Source organism: Trachemys scripta, chromosome 6, assembly GCF_013100865.1.
Source record: "Trachemys scripta elegans isolate TJP31775 chromosome 6, CAS_Tse_1.0, whole genome shotgun sequence".
Taxonomy (NCBI): Eukaryota; Metazoa; Chordata; order Testudines; family Emydidae; genus Trachemys; species Trachemys scripta.
This window is the reverse complement of record NC_048303.1, coordinates 107,120,625-107,140,430: the sequence shown is the minus strand read 5'-3', so window position 1 is coordinate 107,140,430 and position 19,806 is coordinate 107,120,625. Positions and strand designations below refer to the sequence as shown.

Genomic DNA, 19,806 nt, shown 5'->3' with positions numbered 1-19,806 from the left:
GGTGATTCTTCCAAAGAAGAAGTAGGAGGGAGAAAGCTCATCCAAGATGATGCCCAAGATTTCCGGCCTAGGGAGCAAAGTTGTCCGAGTTAAGGAGAAAGATGGTAGAGTTAGGCATAGGGGAGCAAATGTGGGCATGTCTCTCAGAAAAAGAGTAAAAGTCCCTGCAGGACATTTCAGTCCTTCAGGAATAGGATGCTTTGGTGTAACTGGCAGCTGACAGAGTCAAGGCAAGAAAGCAGGGAATCATCATCATCATCATAAAACCTCTCTCTTATGTAGTGCTTTTCATCAGTAGATTTCAAAGGACTTCACAGATGGGAAAACTGAGAGACAGAAAGGTGACATGGATAGGAGCTGGGAGTCATCGATACAGAATTGATATACACAATTGATAGCAATGACCTGTCAAATAGAGAAAAGACCGATGTAGCATCTGTTCATTAGTCAACTTCTACAGCTGACAAAAAATGTATGTGGGAGCCAATAGAGCGAAGGATAGAAACCTGAGACACTCTTTAGCATATAGCGTGGAAGTAACATGTACATCTTTCATGAATGAAGGAAATGGTTGAATTCAAATTAGAGAAGGAGATTATCAGACGTACTGGTTTCTTGTTAGAATTCTTAGGAATGTGTGTGATAAGTAACACCAAAAGTCAGAACCATCAAGTAGGAAAGTACCCATCATAAGCAAAAGTGTTGGTTTACTAATTTTATCTGGAGAAGGGCAGTCTCACTACAAAAGGGTTAATGCCCAGTTTGAAGTCAGTCAGACATTTTTGCTAGAGAAGGTGGTTGGAATGGTGAGAGAGGGTCACCTTCTCCCGAACTTTGCTGAGGAATTGAGTTTGAAACTGGATATCTTTTGATGAGCAAGAAACGATCAAATGAGATATTTTTGTTTAAAGGGTTAATAGCAGTTTTGAAAAAGACCTGGAAAGTTACAGAAAGTGTAGTGCTTTTTAAGAATAGTGATTATAAGAAGTCAGAAGACAAAACTTGAGGTTGGAAGGGAGTCCAATAACGAGGTAGGCTTTTGCTCATGGATGAGATTTTATTGAGGACAATATTGGGATGGATGGAAAAAGATACGTGAAATGAAAGGATGTCACTTTGTAGGTGAATCAAGAGACCGTGAGGTGCCTGGGCTCAAAGCAGTAGGGTGGTGATATTGATTTTCTAAAGGAATAGCATGGCAAACTGTTCATATTGTTCAGTGGACAGAGAGAGGTTGGGAGTGGGTATTGGACCGTGATTTAGAATTAGGCTGAAAAAACTGCTTGGATAAAATGTGGAGGATGATGAACCAATGCCTTTAAAGTTTAACAAATTTTTACTGACTTAAAGCTTTGGAATTTTTTAATGCTAGTCATACCAAAGAAATCCTCACATGTTTTATTCCCCCCACCCTCCATCATCACATAAACTAGTATTACAGTGCAGTAGCTTGGTAAAATGTCACATTGAATTAGGGTGACCAGACAGCAAGTGTGAAAAATCGGGACAGGGGTGGGGGGGTAATAGGAGCCTATATAAGAAAAAGACCCAAAAATCGGGACTGTCCCTATAAAATGGGGACATCTGGTCACCCTACATTGAATTAGCTTGAATCTAATGGCATTTTTCACTATCTGTGGAAATATCTGCTTTAGTAACCATGGAACCCTACTGCTTTATATCCAGTTTCTTGTTACAAAGATAAGAATAATTGGGTGAATACAAAAGGCTGTTTCACATCAGCCTGATGCCCATATTGTCATTTAGTTGTTACATTTTTTATGTAGTAAAGAACATTTTGAAAATTTGATCATTCTTTGTTCCATCTATGTGTTTGCATTATTACTATGAATAGTTCTATTTTTAAAAACTGTGTTACACTTAAACCAGATAGACAGCTTCTCTATAATTTTTATTGAAAACAATTACAATTATCTGGGCATTCTTCACAGATCAACAATTTTCCATCCACATATAGTCACCAGATGGTAGTATGCAATATGTTGAAATTTGTTTTAATACTAAATCAATACAGATTTAATTTCCAATTTAATGACTGCTTACACTTGTATAACTTTCAGTGCTAAATAAAGTACTTATCACACAGCACAAAAATTAAAATGAGTGACATCCCTCCATTTCGCTAATTGCTTGGGTATGATTTGTAAAATGGAAGTAACGAAGAACACTGTCCAATAAATGAAAGTTCACTATAAAGGTATTTAATGTTAAGACTATTTTAACATTTTTAATTGCATAAAAACTATCCATGCAAGGCATTATATTTTCTCGTTTCCTACATAGGGACTTACCAAAGTGTCCTGGATTCCTACAAAATGTTTAATCTGCATTTGTAGGTTTATTATTACCAGTACATAAGATTGCCCAATTATTTTTATTAGGTTTTGGCTTAAAACTCGTAATACAAAAGTACACTCGTAATACAAACTTGTAAATGTAATACAACCTGTAATAAAACTCATAATACAAAAGTACTTCACTGATGTCCCTCTACTCTGGCTTAGAGTGACCACTTCTGTGGATAAAGGGGTAGCGCAGTCTATGTTCATTCAACTCATGGCTTTTTTGGTGAAAGTGCCAAACAAACGTCTGGCTAAAGTTGTTTAATATAATAAATCTCTTATTCTGACTCTTTTTGGGTTCTGCCAAATGGCAAGTTAAGTTAAATTCATCATCTGTTTTTGTTAGGAGCTGCATAATCTTTGGAATTTTCTGGGGTTTTTTTTGTTTTTTTTTAAACCTTTTCCTCAAAATACACTGCTAAAACAGCAGTCTCCTCTTAGTTTAGTATAGAACTAAGTGTTGGGGCCTGAGTAGTTTACTTATGACTTTCTTCTAATCATGGATAACTTCAGCAGGTTTATTTATTGTAGCTTATAGAATACCTTTCAGCCTTTGTGACATAGCTTTATAAAGGTTCTTTCATGCTAGTGCCCATATAATGAATTTGAGTGGGCAGAATATGTGATGATGATGCAGACTTTCACACACAGGAGCCCCATACATACTTAAATCTTTCTTAGTGGTGCATACGGCGTAAACAGCTAACATTGCTCTGAATTCCTTCTCTGGGACTTTTCCAACCCTATGGGATACTCTCCTGAGGACTGATCTACTTTTTTGGGATGTCAAAACTTTCTCCTTTTAAATTTTTCATGTTGAACTTAATTCTTGTAAAAAAACAGAAAAGGTAACAATACTGACAAACATAGAATGATGCTTATGATAAGCACAGGCAAACTGCAGGCAAAGGAATGAAAATTCTCTACCCTTGCCTTAAGGGCAAATCATCTGTGACTTGGAAAAGCAAGCCTTTTGTCAGTTGATAGTTACATGCACACAGTAGTTGGCTTCTGAGTTTCCAAAAAGGTTACTAAAGGTATGGGCTCTGAATTGCAAATAAAGTGTAGAATTCTGAACAGTTTCAAGAATACATTTTATAGCAAGGTTAAGACAATGATGTGGAAGCCTTTACTTTCTACAAGATTAAGAACTGGGCTCCCTAGTTGCTTGTCTACACTACCGCGTGGCGTCAATCTAAGATATGCAGCTACGTGAATAGTGTAGCTGAAGTCGATGTACTTAGATCTACTTCCCACGGTGTCTTCACTGCGGTAAGTCAACAAGAGAGCGCTCAGCGGTCGATTTATTGCATCTATACTAGACATGATAAATCAACTCTCCCACTGGATCGATAGCTGCCCGCTGATCCGGTGGGTAGTGTAGACAAGCCGAAGCTACTAGCTGTACTGCCATTTATGACAGTCACTAGAGTCTAGATTTTATGAGTAGAGTGTAGAAGTCCACAATTTCAGCCAGCTGTTTTCCTTCTCCTCATCAAAATGTAATGCCCATGAAAATGCTCTATTGGCAGTACTGAAGAGTGAAGTCCTCATTTTATCCATAAAATAGATACAGCACCGACAGCAGCACTGGAAGCTTTCTCCCCTATCCTGTAAACAGACCTCAACACTGACTTTGAGGGGCAAGACGTTTTTCACTCTCTATGAAAAGAGATTCTTTGGCTATTCTGTTCATAATCTTAATGACATGGACCAGTTGGTGGTGGCTCTTTGGTGGTTTGGAGAAGTAATGAAATCCCCCTCTCATTTTACATAGGCCTCTAGACACACATCATGTGTGAACAACTCCATCTCTAAGCATGACTATGTTGGGAATGATGAACTAGAGCTGAAAGCCTCCAAATACTAATTACCAGTCCCCTGAGCAAACAAGTTCCCTGATCAGTGGGCTATGGCAAAATTAATGAAAGATTCTGAAGGAACATAGTGTCTCCAAAATAATCAGTTTTAGAGTTACAGTAGCACTACAAGTTAAAGTAAAAATGGTACTAGTAATAACATATTTTTGTAATATATATTGGCTCTTTGGCTATAATATTTGGAACAATTAAAACTCATTTCTTTTGTGTTAGTGCATATAATTACATCCCCAAACATAAAGAAAAATTAACCTTAAATTACAAAAATCTGCCTAGTTTTTACACTATCACCCACCACTCCTATAAAAATATTTTATGGTCACAGTTTTTGCATTTTAAAAATAAAATTTTCCTTACAAACTGGACTTCTCTGCCATTTTTTTCTTTATTCATGTAATGACTTTGTACTTCTCAGTGCAAAACCCCATCTGTTTATTCTAACTGCCTGAGCTGTCTTACCTTATTTGAGTTACTGCCTACTTAAACCGCATTCCTGGTGTCTTGTTTTTCTGCCTGTGGTGTCTGGGACAAAGGAGAGATAAGCAAGTGTGGAAGCTGGTTAGTACATGTCAATGAGAGGATACACCAGTCTCATGTTCTCAGAAACTGATTTGAATTTTGCACTCGTTTGCCTCTCCTTTTGTCTGTTGCTGGAGTTCTCTGTTGCTGGGTTCCTCAGTACAGTAGAACCTCAGTTACAGACACCTCGGGAATGGAGGTTGTCCAGAACTCTGAAATGGTCCGTAACTCTGAACAAGACTGTAGGTACTTCAGCCACAGGGGGGTTGGGGCTGCAGCTGCAGGGTGGGGGTGGGGGGTCAGGGCTCCCAGCGGGGGCCTCAGGGCTTCTGCCCCCTGGGAGCATGAGGGCTCAGGGCTTTAGAGCTGGGGGGAGTGCTGGGGCTTGGGGCTTCAGTCCCACAGCTCCATTCCTAGCTTCTGCCCCGCGGGTTAGAAGCCCCCAGCCATTCCCCCTCTCCCAAAAGCCAAACTCCCCCGACCCTGCGGCTGCAGCCGTGAGCCCCAGGCAGTACAGTATTTGCTCGGGGCATTTTTTGTCTCCTCTGCTACCTGATTGATGACTTCCAGTTTCACAGCATGTCTGGTTGACTGGTAAGTCCATAACTCTGGTGTTCGTATCTTTGAGGTTCTAGTGTACATTGTTAGTTTGTAGAATACTGCAAGGGTCAGCTAAAAATTGATGGGAAACATCTTTTCCTAACTAAACTGCCATATTTTTAAAGCCTCTGTATTTGCAACTATAGCTCATATCCTGATCTTTGTGCATGAAAATGAGGCACTTACCATCATAGTGCTGTGGCTTTGAGGAGAGGTAAAATATACTGCAAGTTTCCTTCTTGGGAAACAGAGACTAAGGATCTGTTGGAAAGTTTGGCCTAAATCTCAGTGATCTTGGTACATCTGTACATTACTCAGTATGGGCAGTATGGCTTAGTTGGTTGCTATGCTGCCATTGGCTCCTTGTTTGCAGCTGCAGTCTATGACAGCTCTCATTGGGTTTACAGAGAATGTAGGGGAAGGTAAATGATTTCCTTGCTATGGAAGTAAACTACGCCAGCTTTTCAAGGGCAGCATGCAGCATAGACTGTGTACCTCACTATAGCATGCATCCCATCATTGCTACAGCAGGGGCTACCAGTAGTTAAGCAATGGCCAGAGCACTTTGTGGAGCCATCTTTGCCCTCTGCTCTGACTTCTGGGATGATTTTCTTTCAATTAGTGAATGTTTACTGCCCTACAGGTCACCGTTCCTCTGACTAAACTTTCGCTTTGATGGGATTTCTCCTCTTTTTCTTTTAATCAGAATTTTCAAATTGGAGCAAACTTGGATATAGAAATTTTATACAAACAGTGTCTTGGACAGTAGATTTTCCATCACTTTTTTTACTATTATCAAATAACTTTTTCTCTAGTTTCGTGTAGCATTTTCACGTTTTATAAGGGCCTTATCTTCAACATGTCTTAACATATTCTAAAATTCTAGTGTAGACAAGGCAGTGTAATCTTTAACATGTGCTAAACTGGACAGGCTGAAGCTTGCTAGTATTCTGCTACATTACAATTTTAGAAAGTGTTAGTTAGAACATGTTAAATAACATACTCTAACAATATACCCCTTAAATCTTTCTCCAGACCCAACCCAAATGGATGCAGACTAAGGTTTCTGCAGACTCATCTTGGTGCCTTTGTTTAATAAAAGCTAGAACAGGAATATAGTAAATGTTGTAGGCATTATGGAAAGCTAAGGAGCCTATGTTTGATTTATACAAAAATAGCACCACTAATTTTTAACCTAAATATTGCCGAATATATAGGGCATTAATTATGCTGCAAAATATTTCTATAGAAAACAAGTGTCATCTCAGAAAGTAAAATATTACTAAACATATATTACACTACATTTTATTTCCCCAAATCAATATTTTAATTTTACAACCTTTAACATAAGTAACTAGTGCTATATAATGACAAACATTAATGGTTGAGCTGAATAAATGCATTCAATTTAAAGCAAATAGATTTTATGGCAGAAAATATTAGGACTTGTTAATCAACATCCAAAATAACATGAAGATGTACTTTAATCACATAGATGGCAACATCTACATTTCTGTTGTTTTATAGATAAATTTAGTTTTATTCTGTGGAAGGGCTAAAAATGGATGGAAAAGGAGGGTGACATAATGCAAGGCAAAACAAAGTTCCTAGAGGTGCTGCCCTCTGACCTAACTCTCATTATTAAATAAATAATGTAACCTAGAGCTAAAGATCAAACAGAAAACAGGAACATTGACTTCAATGTCTGGAGCATATCCAGAGTTTGAAAAGAGCACACGTAAGGGATTGTGAGAGGATTGCGGTAGGTTCTTTCTTGGCCTAGTCAGCATTGCATTTGGCTTGGGGGAGCAGTGGTGTTCCTTCTCCTTGAATTCCCTGATGGGTCCCGGGGAGAACAGCAGGGAAGAGAAAATTGACAAAATCCAAAAGAGTCACAAGCAAATACATAAGCATTTCTATAAAGCATCTATTACTATACGTTAAACAGGAACTGGAGATATGATGTGAGACCCTTGAGAAACCCAGAAATTAAGTGAAAGAGCCCAAGATTTTTTGCCTTCCTCTCTTAGGAATGGTAGACTGCACACAAAGGTAGTTTACAGAAACCTGAGGGCTGTGGTTCCAGTGCTCTGTCCACCTTTCTGGTCTCATTTTTTTTTTCTCACAATGCATTCTGGCTTTCTGATCGATCAGTTCCTCTAAATGTTGCAGTGTGATCCTTACTCTATTATTAAGCGTTCTACAAAAGGGAGAGAGTGCCTCAGGAGTCAGGCACCTGCTATCCTTGTCTGCTAAACACAGTGGCACAACATGGATTGTGTGTGGATTGTCTCTTACACAGGATGAAACATAAAGTCTGTCTTACCATATGGGATTCACTGGCTACTAATGCATTTTTAGTCCATTTTGACTAAAGGTGTGTGTATGTGTACACACACACACACACACACACACACACACACACACACACACACACACACACACCCCTTTCATTTGAGAGCTTCCTCAGATACTTTCCCATCTTTCTTTGAAGGACTAAATATTCCCAGCACTAGATCCTGGACTCCAGGCTGAGATGAATGAGCAAGTTCTTGGATTACATAACATACATGGTATTTTTCTCTTCCCTAAGTGGATGACTTACGAGACAAACAGGCACAGCAGAAATATTATAATTGTTAATTGCAAAGTAGAACTCAGTCTTCTTATGTTGGGCAGAGGGTTGTGTGGTCAGAGGACAAAGTTATAAATTCACTCATATAAAACATAAACAAAAACAGTCTAGAAGGGGACACTGTGACACATTTTCAGGGTTACCCCGGTTATCCTGGGTGCATTTCTGCCATCTGTTTACAGTGGGATGGAGCTCTGTTTGTGCCCCACCAGGGAAATTCTCCCCACTTACTAGGAACACAGGCACTCCACTCCAGGCTCTGCAAGCCCTGCTCTTTCCCTCTGTAGGCTAGCAATTTACACATTCTACTGGGTTACATTTAAGTGTCCAGTTCCCTACCTTCTGGGCACACACAATATACACTTATTTGTTGTCTCTGTGGCAACAGTGCACTTTGGGTTCACTGGTTTAGTAAAGAGATGTTTAACTGTTGTGCTGTTAAGAACGGCCATACTGGGTGAGACCAAAGGTCCATCTAGCCCAGTGTCCTGCCTTCCGACAGTGGCCAGTTGTGCCCCAGAGGGAATGAACAGAACAGGTAATCATCAAATGATCCATCCCTTGTCACCCATTCCCAGCTTCTGGCAAACAGAGACTAGGACATCCCTGCCCATGCTGGCTAATAGCAATTGATGGACCTATCTTCCATGAATTTATCTAGTTTTTTTTTTTTTTTTTTTTTTTTTTGGAATGCTGTTATAGTCTTGGCCTTCACAACATCCTCTGGCAAAGAGTTCCACAGGTTGACTGTGCATTGTGTGAAAAAATACTACCTTTTGTTTGTTTTAAACCTGTTGCCTATTAATTTCATATGGTAGTCTCTAGTTCTTATGTTATGAGAATCATTAAATAACACTTCCTTATTTACTTTCTCCACACCAGTCATGATTTTATAGACCTCTATCATATCTCCCCTTAGTCGTCTATATTCCAAGCTGAAAAGTCCCAGTCTTATTAATCTCTCTTCATATGGCAGCCGTTCCATACCCCCTAATCATTTTTGTTACCCTTTTCTGAACCTTTTCCAATTCCAATATATCTTTTTTTTGAGATGGGGAGACCACATCTGCACACAGTATTCAAGATATGAGCATACCATGGATTTATATAAGGCAATATGCTATTTTCTGTCTTCTTATCTATCCCTTTCTTAATGATTCCCAACATTCTGTTTGCTTTTTTGACTGCCACTGCATATTGAGTGGGTGTTTTCAAAGAACTATCCACAATGACTCTAAGATCTCTTTCTTGAGTGATAACAGCTAATTTAGACCCCATCATTTTATATGTATAGTTGGGATTATGTTTTCCAATGTGCATTACTTTGCATTTATCAACATTGAATTTCATCTGCCATTTTGTTGCCCAGTCACCCAGTTTTGAGAGATCCTTTTGTAGCTCTTCGCAGTCTGTCTGGGACTTAACTAGCTTGAGTAGTTTTGTATCATCTGCAAATTTTGCCACCTCACTGTTTACCCCTTTTCCCAGATCATTTATGAATATGTTGAATAGGACTGGGCCCAGTACAGAGTCCTGGGGGACACCTCTCTCCATTCTGAAAACTGACCATTTATTCCTACCCTTTGTTTCCTATCTTTTAATCAGTTACCAATCCATGAGAGGACCTTCCCTCTTATCCCATGACTGCTTACTTTGCTTAAGAGACTTTGGTGAGGGACCTTGTCAAAGGCTTTCTGAAACTCTAAATACACTATATCCACTGGATCCCCCTTGTCCACATGGTTGTTGATCCCCTCAAAGAATTCTAGTAGATGGGTGAAAAGTATCAGTGGGTAGCCATGTAAGTCTGTATCCACAAAAACAATAAGGAGTCTGGTGGCACCTTAAAGACTAACAGAGTTATTTGGGCATAAGCTTTTGTGGGTAAAAAACTTCACTTGCATCTGAAGTTGCATCTGAAGAAGTGAGGTTTTTTACCCATGAAAGCTTATGCCCCAATAAATCTGTTAGTCTTTAAGGGCCACCAGACTCCTTGTTGTTTTAGTAGATGGCGGAGGCATGATTTCCCTTTACAAAAACCATGGTGACTATTCCCTAACAAATTATATTCATCTATGTGACAATTTTGTTCTTTACTATAGTTTCAACCAGTTTGCCTGGTACTGAAGTCAGACTTACCAGCATGTAATTGCCAGGATCACCTCTGGAGCCCTTTTTTAAAAATTGGCATCCCATTAGCTATTCTCCCGTCATTTGGTACAGAAGCTGATTTAAATGATAGGTTACAGATACAGTTATTAGTCCTGCAATTTGACATTTGAGTTTCTTCAGAACTCTTGTGTGAATACCATCTGGTCCTGGTGACTTATTACTGTTTAGTTTATCAATTTGTTCCAAAACCTCCTCTAATGACATCTCTGTCTGGGACAGTTCCTCAGATTTGCTTACCTAAAAAGAATGGATCAGGTTTGGGAATCTCTCTCACATCCTTAGCCGTGAAGACTGATGCAAAGAATTCATTTAGTTTCTCCGCAATGGCCTTATTATCCTTGAGTGCTCCTTTAACATCTTGATCATCCAGTGGCCACACTGGCTGTTTAGCAGGCTTCCTGCTTCTGATGTACTTAAAAATCTTTTTGCTATTACTTTTTTGAGTCTTTGGCTAGATGGATTTCAAATTCTTTTTTGGCCTCCCTAATTATATTTTTACACAATTATATTTTACACTAGGTGGCACTGTGTGTAAAATACTTTATTTAAACAAATATATACCAGACTTTACAGAGCATTAAAGGATCTTGTGATGAAAACATCTGGTGCATATAAGCAAGCTCGGTGACCAGTCCATGTCTGGGACAGAAGTATGTGGTGTGGTGTGAGGAGTAACCTAAGAACAGAAACAGAAGGAACAAAGCAATAAAGGTGGCAGGATGTCATCAAAATACCATTCTTTAGTGCCCCAGAGAACTTCAGCTTCGACAAACCTTCAGAATGGATAGACTGAAAAAAATATTTTGCAAGATTTTGCATTGCTACCAAGCACCATAAAGAAAATGGAAATATGCAGGTATCTTCTTTATGCTATGAGCAAGCAAGCAGAGCTTGTCTTTAAATCCTTTGACTTTACTGAATGTAGTCAAAAAGATTACTATGAAAGAATTCTGGCTATGTTTGATGCATACTTTATACCTGAGAGAAATGTGGTTTATGAAAGAGCATGTTTCCACCAGAGAATTCAAGAACCAGGGAAAATGGTGAATGTTTTATAAAAGCTCTGCATACATTGGCTGAAAACTGTGATTTTTGGGAATGCAAAACATGAATATATCAGAGACAGGCGGATTGTTCGGTTAACAGATAAAAACTTTTCACAGCACCCACAGTTGTAAAGAGATTTAACCTTAGCCACGGCTATACACAGAGCAAAGCAGCCTGAGCTGATGAAACAGCAGAACCAAGAGGAACTTAACAAGCTTGAAAAACCTGACACTAGCTTAGAAACTATAAACAGACACTTGAGTGTTAAAATCATTACTACAAAATCCCCGAGGCAAGGAGAGAAATCCTAGACTAAGAGGGACAAATTCCAGCCTACATGCAGATGATGTAGGAAAAAGTCATATCCCAAGAGCAATGTTCCCTCTAATTTTTTCAATCCATGTGCGGAATAAATTTTGTTATGTGCACCGAGATATGTGCAGATGTGTGCCACCAGTAGAAACAAAAAATCTAGATATGATATATATTTTTTAAAAGTTACCATAGGGCTACTTGCTCCAGCCAGGAGAGGTTAGGCATTTAGAACTTACTACTCAAAGAATAAAAGAACAGGAGTACTTGTGGCACCTTAGAGACTAACACATTTATTTGAGCATAAACTTTCGTGTTGTAAGAGAAATAAAAATTATGAAATGCATAGACCAGTCAAAACACTAAAATAACAGTTTGAAAGATTAAAATTACAGAGGATATATGTGCATTGCAGGAAGTATCAAGAAGTAACAACAATAATACAAGTATGTGTTGCGAGGTGAGTGTGACACAGAGACTGTATGTATGTGAGACACACAGTGTGCTCTTTAATAGGAGCTTTAGTTTTCTGTAGAGTACCAACACTTTTGGTTGTACTTTATGGAGTTGTATAGTTTGAGTTACAGTACAATACACAGCACTATATACAGTAATTTGTCTGCCTTGGCCTGTGAAAGATGTGAGCATATATTTTAAATTATAGTGTATACACTGCTGTGTGTGTAATGTGGAATAGAGGACAGAGAGACATATAAGCAGTTTGCCAGGACAAACATGGAGAGAAAGAGATTCAATTTTAGGAAGATAATCAGATGCTACTAAAGCTGCAATAAAGTGAGCAGAATAAAGTTGAAAGTCTCCCCGTGGTCATTTCCATTTACAGGACTTCTGAAGTGGGCATGAGCTCTGTTACAACTGTTGTAACTTGCGGATGCTGGCCATCTTGATGGAAGAATCTTCTTATTTTAACGGAGCCCACTGAGTAGTGGTTAAGTGTATATGTGAATGAGGGGTTGTGGCTGGGAGAAGTCAGGAATAGCTTGAACCTCTAGTTATAGCTTGTTCACTTACTGTGCTTTTTCAATTAAATACAATAGTTTTCAATTCCTTAACATTTAGAAAAGAAATAAAATTGCCAAAATATGGTATAGAGGTGAATGTGGCTAGGCTTGGGCTTAAGGGGTTTCAAGACCTCCAAACTGGAAAAAAAAGACTAGTTTGGCAGATAGGCGGACTGGGTGGAAAGGGAGAAGAATCCTAGATGTGAGTCACATTTACCATGCGCAGAATAGTAAAATGGCCAAAGTATCACATACATCTTTGTTCTATGCTTACCACTTGACATTTGAAACCAAAAACAATTCAAGGTGCACTGATCATTTCAGTGGTGATATTTGTGCAGTACTTGCAATATTTAGTCTGAGAACTATGCCAAGAAGCAACTTCTAGCCTAAGAGACCAATGATAGATTCCAGATCCAGTATCTTGTGAACCACCGGGGCTAGAAATGAATACTGTATCCCACAGTGTATTCTGCTTCCTAGTAGTATACCTCATTATTTTCTTGTCCTGCCAGGTCATGAGAAACTAGGGTGACCAGACAGCAAGCGTGAAAAATCGGAATAGGGGGTGGGGGATAATAGGAGCCTATATAAGAAAAAGACCCAAAAATCGGGACTGTCCCTATAAAATCGGGACATCTGGTCAACCTATGAGAAACTGACTCATAAATTCACACAATTCTGATTACCATTTTGACTTTAGGCATCCAGGTCAATTCTGACTTGATTTTAGTGATTGCCATTTTGAGAAATGTCCCACAGTGTCACAGGGGCACTGATTGGAGTCACCTGGGGAGGAATGTCTGGTCTCATGGGTGACTGGACAGTTATGGCCCACTGTCTTAAAAATTACTATATATAGTTGATTTAGAGAAACAAGAAATGGTAGGCCAGCTCTTACTAATTGTTTCACTTACTGCTAACTCTCGTGCGACTCCCAGTATTTAGTTACAGGGGTTCTTTTGCTTACGTTAGGGCACACCATGTTCAACACCAAGCAAAATAATCACGATAATTAACCATGGCTATTTTATTATTAAAAAAAGGAAAAGAAAACATTAAACAACACAAATGACTGAACACAAATGATAAACTGGTTATTTCTATAACTATCTCTTCTTTAGCTCTTATTGTGGAGAGCTTTTAACAGAGATTACAACCCTGAATGTGTGTTTTCCTCTTCCTGTATTAAGACCAAAGTGTATTGTTTCCCAAAACGATTGTGACTCCATTTTTTTAGTATATCCTTTAATATCTAAGAATGTATATAGCTGGGCAAAGGAACTTTGTTTCAGGGAAGGTAGACCTACTGGTTATTAATAAATCAGTGAGTTTATAGTTGACAAAGTAAGTGATCTTAATTACATCCTATTAAACCAAAGAAAATATTTAAATCATTCATTAGAAGAAGCCATTTAAGGAGCTGTCTTGAGGTAGGCCAGTTAATCAATATTCCGAATGTCCAATACAGTTACATCCCATTGTTTCTCTGTTTACCAGTGTTTAACCCCTTGTTCTCTGCAGCGGTACCTGGCCTAACCATCTGGTGATTAATAGGAGAAACTGTTAGTCTTTTAAGTTACAACAGCATTTCAGTATTCCAATGAAATCATTACAAGAGTTTTAAATCTAATTCCTTGGCACTGTTTTAGTTAACTTCCTCTCACCAATCTATGCTGATGTTTTGGGGAGGTTTCCTTGGGTTGGTTTCTTCTTGAGTCTTCTCTGTTTTTCTTATCTGCCTGTAGCAGCTTGCTTGTAGTGATGAACAGGATTAGTTGTGGAGTGCTGTCTAATCAGAGTAGCAGGGGGTCTGAGTGTGGGGTCACTTCAGAATTATTTAAAACCTCCTTATTTTCATGAAGTTATAGGTAAATGCTCCTCTTTTCAGGTTGCAGTCACTCTTTCATTGTTTCCATGCCTTTGGCATTGGTTTAGGTGACACTTCCAGCTCCCAAGGAAGAATCGTTTTATGCATATGCAAAGTTTCTTTAATTGCCTTTATTCTTGTGGCAGGAAAGATCCAGATAACTTGTAAAGTTAATGTTAAGTATTTCTTTTTATTTAGTTTGTTTTCTGAGATATTCTTTTAATTTTATCCGAGATTGACAGGAAATGAAATTCTGTTTCTAAAAAGTCCACACTCTCCTCCTGTTCTTTATATGAGAGTTAGTCATTCTCAAAACAGTTTTAAAATTAAATAACTTGTATAAGGACTTGAGTTTAAGCTGTTGCTTTTGTGTGACAATTTTTGGAAAGATGATTTTTCTCATCTTCTTGAGTGGATTGAAAAATTTTTGAGCACTGCCAGTAAGTTAATTAATTCCCCATTTATATAAATATTTTATACTTAAATAGCTGCTTACATTAGTAATTAGTTTAGCATCAAATAGCACTCCTATATTTGTACATAAAGCATCTTATTATTCCTATAACAATATCAGGCAGTTACTATATGAGGCCTGCATTTAGATACAAAATATTTGCAAATGTTCATATTAAAAGAAGCTTAGGCCATCAATCAGCATTTGAGAAAAAAACACAGGTTTTCACCTTTAAATGGAACATGAGTTGAAAGTAACTAGTATTTTCTGTAAAACATTTCCTACCAGAAATATTTTCCAAGTTTGAAGAACATTTATGGTGGGAAATGTTTTACAGAAGATATTGGAGCAATATTTAGTTAAAATAGGTAGTGATGTACATTTTGTAATTTGGTTATCTGTTATTTGTGAGGTTGTGAAGCTTGTTAATTATTTGCTGTGTGTGATTCTGTTCTCTTTCTGTATTAGGGAATGTTGAATTATTGCATGGTCAGGGGTTTGTTGGTTTTCATTTGTGGCATGGATAGTCCTTACACAGGATCATTAAATTATAAAACCAATTTAACTGTTGAGAATAGGCCATTTCCACCTTGACTGAATTGGCCTCATTAGCACTGACCCCCCACTTGGTAAGGCAATTCCCATCTTTCATGTGCTGTAATATATATACTGCTTACTGTATCTTTCACTCCATGCATCTGATGAAGTGGGCTTTACCCCATTTATTTATGCCCAAATAAATTTGTTAGTCTCTATGCTGCCACAAGGACTCGTATTTGTTAAAGCTAATTTAAGTATCAGTTGAGGAAGGAAGTTGGATGGTTTGGAGTTGGACAGATTATTTTATTATACCTCAAGTATTGGTGAAACTCAGTGAGAGAGGTTGCCATGATTTTGCTTGGGTTTGGCTCTAACTAATTACATGGGAACAGAGCTTTAACAACTCATGACCTGAGTCAGATGGACAGACCTGTGAGGCTGAGAGCTAATTTAATCTGGGAACAGTGCAGCACACCTTTGATATTAAGATCAGGTGACTTATGTTTAATTTGGGTTTAGGGGTTACCTGCGGTCAGGTGAGCAATGCTTTTTCCCCTTTGCTGTGGGCTGCTTACTTTTTTGTTTTATGGTGGCTGTTTCCAATGAAATTGAAGTCACTGTGCCATATTCTCTGGAATTGTTGTCATTCTACTTGACAACATAGCTGAATTATTTTATGGAAGTAAGTGACGCCCACATTTTATGATCCAATATTTTGACTGGTCATGTCTAGAAAAGCTCAAGTGAACCACTGTGCATACTTTCGTGGTTAATGAACTTTTCCAAGAGATGATCCTGGACCAGTGATCAGACAGTCAACTGACAGTTCAAAATTTTTTCTATTATTTGCCAGTTTAACTCCTACTTTCAAAGTACTTCTTATATAGTTTGGCTGTTGGACCAATCTGAAAACATTCATATATGGAATAGGCTGATAAATACATACTTGCTGATTTTCACCTGACCAAAGCCACATGTTTATTCTGTATAGAAAATATCAAATGCAACCTAACACTGCCATAAACACGTAAAGTGAAATAGAAGCTGATTGTGCACACACATCACATATGCTATTGAATCCAAAAATTACAAGCTAATTAACATCTATGGTAAATCTGTGAAGTAAATAACAAAATGCTAATTCATTTTTATATGATACCATGTGCTGCTAAATTAGGAAAGGGAGTATAATCTTCCTGCATTACAGTAATCTTAAATTTTCAAGCTGCAATAAACACTAAAAAAGAATGTGATACTACCAATGATTTTTCTTCTCACAGATTTGTTGTGACTAGACTTTAATAAAAAATTTAAAAAATTCATTGAAATCAAAGATTGAAATATTTCCAAATACAGTATTTTCATAAACACTATTGAATAAATATTGAATTTATGAATGCATATTTCTTTGAATTATAAACTGATATAAGTGTAATGATTTATGATTAACATAAACTGTCTCATTCCTGCAACTCAACTACAAAGAACAAATATGAAAAATGCATCTTAAATTCATATTTTTCAGTTGAACTCTTGTTTTATGAAACATTCAAAGAAAATAATTGTGTATGAAAGTTATGCTGCTTTGGTGTATATGTTAGTCTTATTTAAAAATAAAAGTAGAAATAAGTATCTGCATTTCTTTTAATTGGAATAACTGTATACAGATATAATTACATACGGGTATTTCCAAACTCTAGAAATTCAAAACAGTATTGGTGACTAAAACATTCTTAAACTACAATTTATATTATACTAATCAGTTTTTAAAACTAAAAGTAAAATAAATCACTTTCTTTTCTTAAAAATAAATCAACTCCTAGTTTTTCCTCATGTTGTTTTACACTGTATTTTATATTAATTACCATATTTAGTCTCTCTTCTTTCAGATATTTTGTCCATGCAGAATTATTATTTTCATAATTGTAGCGCTAAACATTTAATCTGTTTCTTTGTGTAAATTTTAGGTATGCGATCCCTCCAGAACACGGAAAACGGCTTGAAAGACTAGCTCAAGGTAATATTTTCAATATTTCTAATCAAAGATGTTTGTTTCAAAGGTCCTTGAGTTTCAGGAGTTTCTTTGATTTCAGGTAAAATAATTTTACAATCTCAGCTCTCCTGATTTAATATGGTTTCAGCCTTCTTAAAATGGTGGCATCTAAAATGCCTGAAACATGGTAGATGAATATTATTCAAAACATTTGTGTGTGGGGTGGGGAGGGGCGGGGGTGGAGAGGAAGGAGGGAGAAAGGAGGAATTTAAAAGCAATTGAGGCTTGGTTCTTAAAACTTAATATTTTTCTTGACTTATTTTTTTTACTATATTATAGATACTTGTTTTGTCTCCAGATTAAAGTTGAGAATTATGGATAAACAAATAAATAATTAGACCCATTTCTGGTACTGGTACCACGTGAGCTGCATCTCTTTGAGATGATATTTTCACCAATTAAATTTGAAATAGAGTTAAGCATGTTTTAGTCAGGTGCTGTAGGCCAAAGTTTTTTCTGTTTATGGGTTCAAATGTTTGTTTTAAAGAGCATGATCAGATGCAAATTGCCAAAAGTGTATGTACGTATTTGCCTAAACCCAAATTGTGTGTGCAAAAGGATCTGATGCATATGTGCAAGTAGGGCATTTGCACGCACACATACAATTATGCATACATTTGGGTTTAACTCTCCCTTGAGTTAATTCTACACTGGTCCCTGAGAACAGTAATATGTGGCATAGAATTATTAATTATTATTAATTACTGTATTATTGACACATAATACCAATGTCCTGTATATTTATGATCATTAAACCATGGTACCATGCCAAATTCCATCTTGGCTAATTACTGTCTACCTACTTAAATTCCCCTTTTAGTTCCAGTTGAGAGAGCTTTCCTCATTTTCTCCTTTCCGAATCCCATTATACCTTATTGTTGAGGCCTGCTATTTACCACCATAGAGTTCACTGCAGTTCAATTGTGAAGTAAGTGATCCTTAGTATAGGAAGGACCGGCAGCGTCGCCTATTATTGAGGTTGCCTGACACTTCCCATTATTGGACCTTGTGTTCAGTTACTTATAACTTGGCAAAACTTTTACCATTTGGTCTGAATTTTTCCATATTTCATGTCTGCCTCAGGCTGGTGGTTGTTGTGGTTTTTTTTTGTTTGTTTGTTTGAAATGAAAAAAAACACACCAAGCATAAAGCCATCTGCAAGGAGGCTAGGGAAGCAGACGTTATTTTGCCCATGTTAAAGTCTTGACTTTTTAAAAAAATTCTTTAGTGCATCCAGATGGTTGAGCAGAGACATGAAGTTTGTTAGGGTGTGGGGAGTGGCCTTTGTGACAGGGATGTGCCTTTTGCAGTCCCTGTGAAAATTTGCCCAAGTTGTAAACTTTTACAAAAAATAAAATAAAATTGCAGCTTGCATATGCTCAGTAGAGACTTCTTCAATTTAAACAGGTAAAATCTTTGAAGATTCCGTTCACGTGTGAGACAAGCTTTTGAGCTACACAGAGGATGACTGGAGAATCATTTCTCGCTCTTTCCCTGGCCCAATGACTATTCATTGCCATTATGAATGACTGGGAATGGCCACCATGAATGTCAAATTGTTGTTTGCTGGGTGATAGCTGTGCTGGAGTCAGGATATTAGAGAGATGAGGTCGGTGAGGTAATATCTTTTATTAAACCAACTTCTGTTGGTTTCTTTCACCAACAGAAATTGGTTCCATAAAAGATGTTAATTCACCCACCTTGTCTCTCTAATAAATAGTCATTGAGCCAGGGAAAGAGAATGAGAATGATTCTGTAGCTGGTTGTTGGGGCACTAACCTAGGATGTTGGAGACCCAGGTTCAGGCTCCAATGACTATTAAGTTACTTGTACAAAGCGGAAGAGCTTCAACAGGAGAGATTGAGAGTGACTGATACCGGAATATTCTATAGACTTGTGGTTATTGTACTCACCTGAGAGATGAGAAAAAAGGGATTTGAACATGGGTCTCATCGGGCAGAGGAGGGAATTGAACCCAGGTCTCCCACTGGGCTAAAGGTTATAAGAGAGGCTGCTGTTGCTGCCGCCTTCTCCTCAACATGAATTCACAAATAGTTTTGGGTTGCCAAAACTGCATTTTCACTCAGCTCTACTTGTCTCAGCTCTACTTGTGTCAGGATTATCCTATTATTATTGAAAATTCAGCTTTTTGAATGGCTGAAACGGGCAGGTAAAGACTTTGCATTTTTTCCCTCTTGTGTTGGGCTTTCTCTTAAGGCTCGAGCCAAAGCCTATTGAAGATGCTGGGAAGACTCTTGTAGACTTCAGTAGTTTTTGGATTAGGTCCTAAGAGATACCAGTCCTGTAGACTACATAAGAAGTTTATTCATCCCAACATA

The 19,806-nt window shown here is 37.7% G+C and overlaps 1 protein-coding gene across 6 annotated transcripts in view; it reads left to right on the top strand.

Annotated features, from left to right (window-relative positions):
- KDM4C (lysine demethylase 4C) overlaps positions 1 to 19,806 on the top strand; it is a 422,176-nt gene that overhangs the window by 79,153 nt on the left and 323,217 nt on the right. For all 6 annotated transcript variants that reach the window (XM_034773514.1, XM_034773513.1, XM_034773515.1 and 3 more), the window contains one exon: positions 17,382 to 17,431. In XM_034773514.1, coding sequence (XP_034629405.1) covers positions 17,382 to 17,431 — 50 coding nt within the window. The remainder of the gene's footprint in view (positions 1 to 17,381; positions 17,432 to 19,806) is intronic.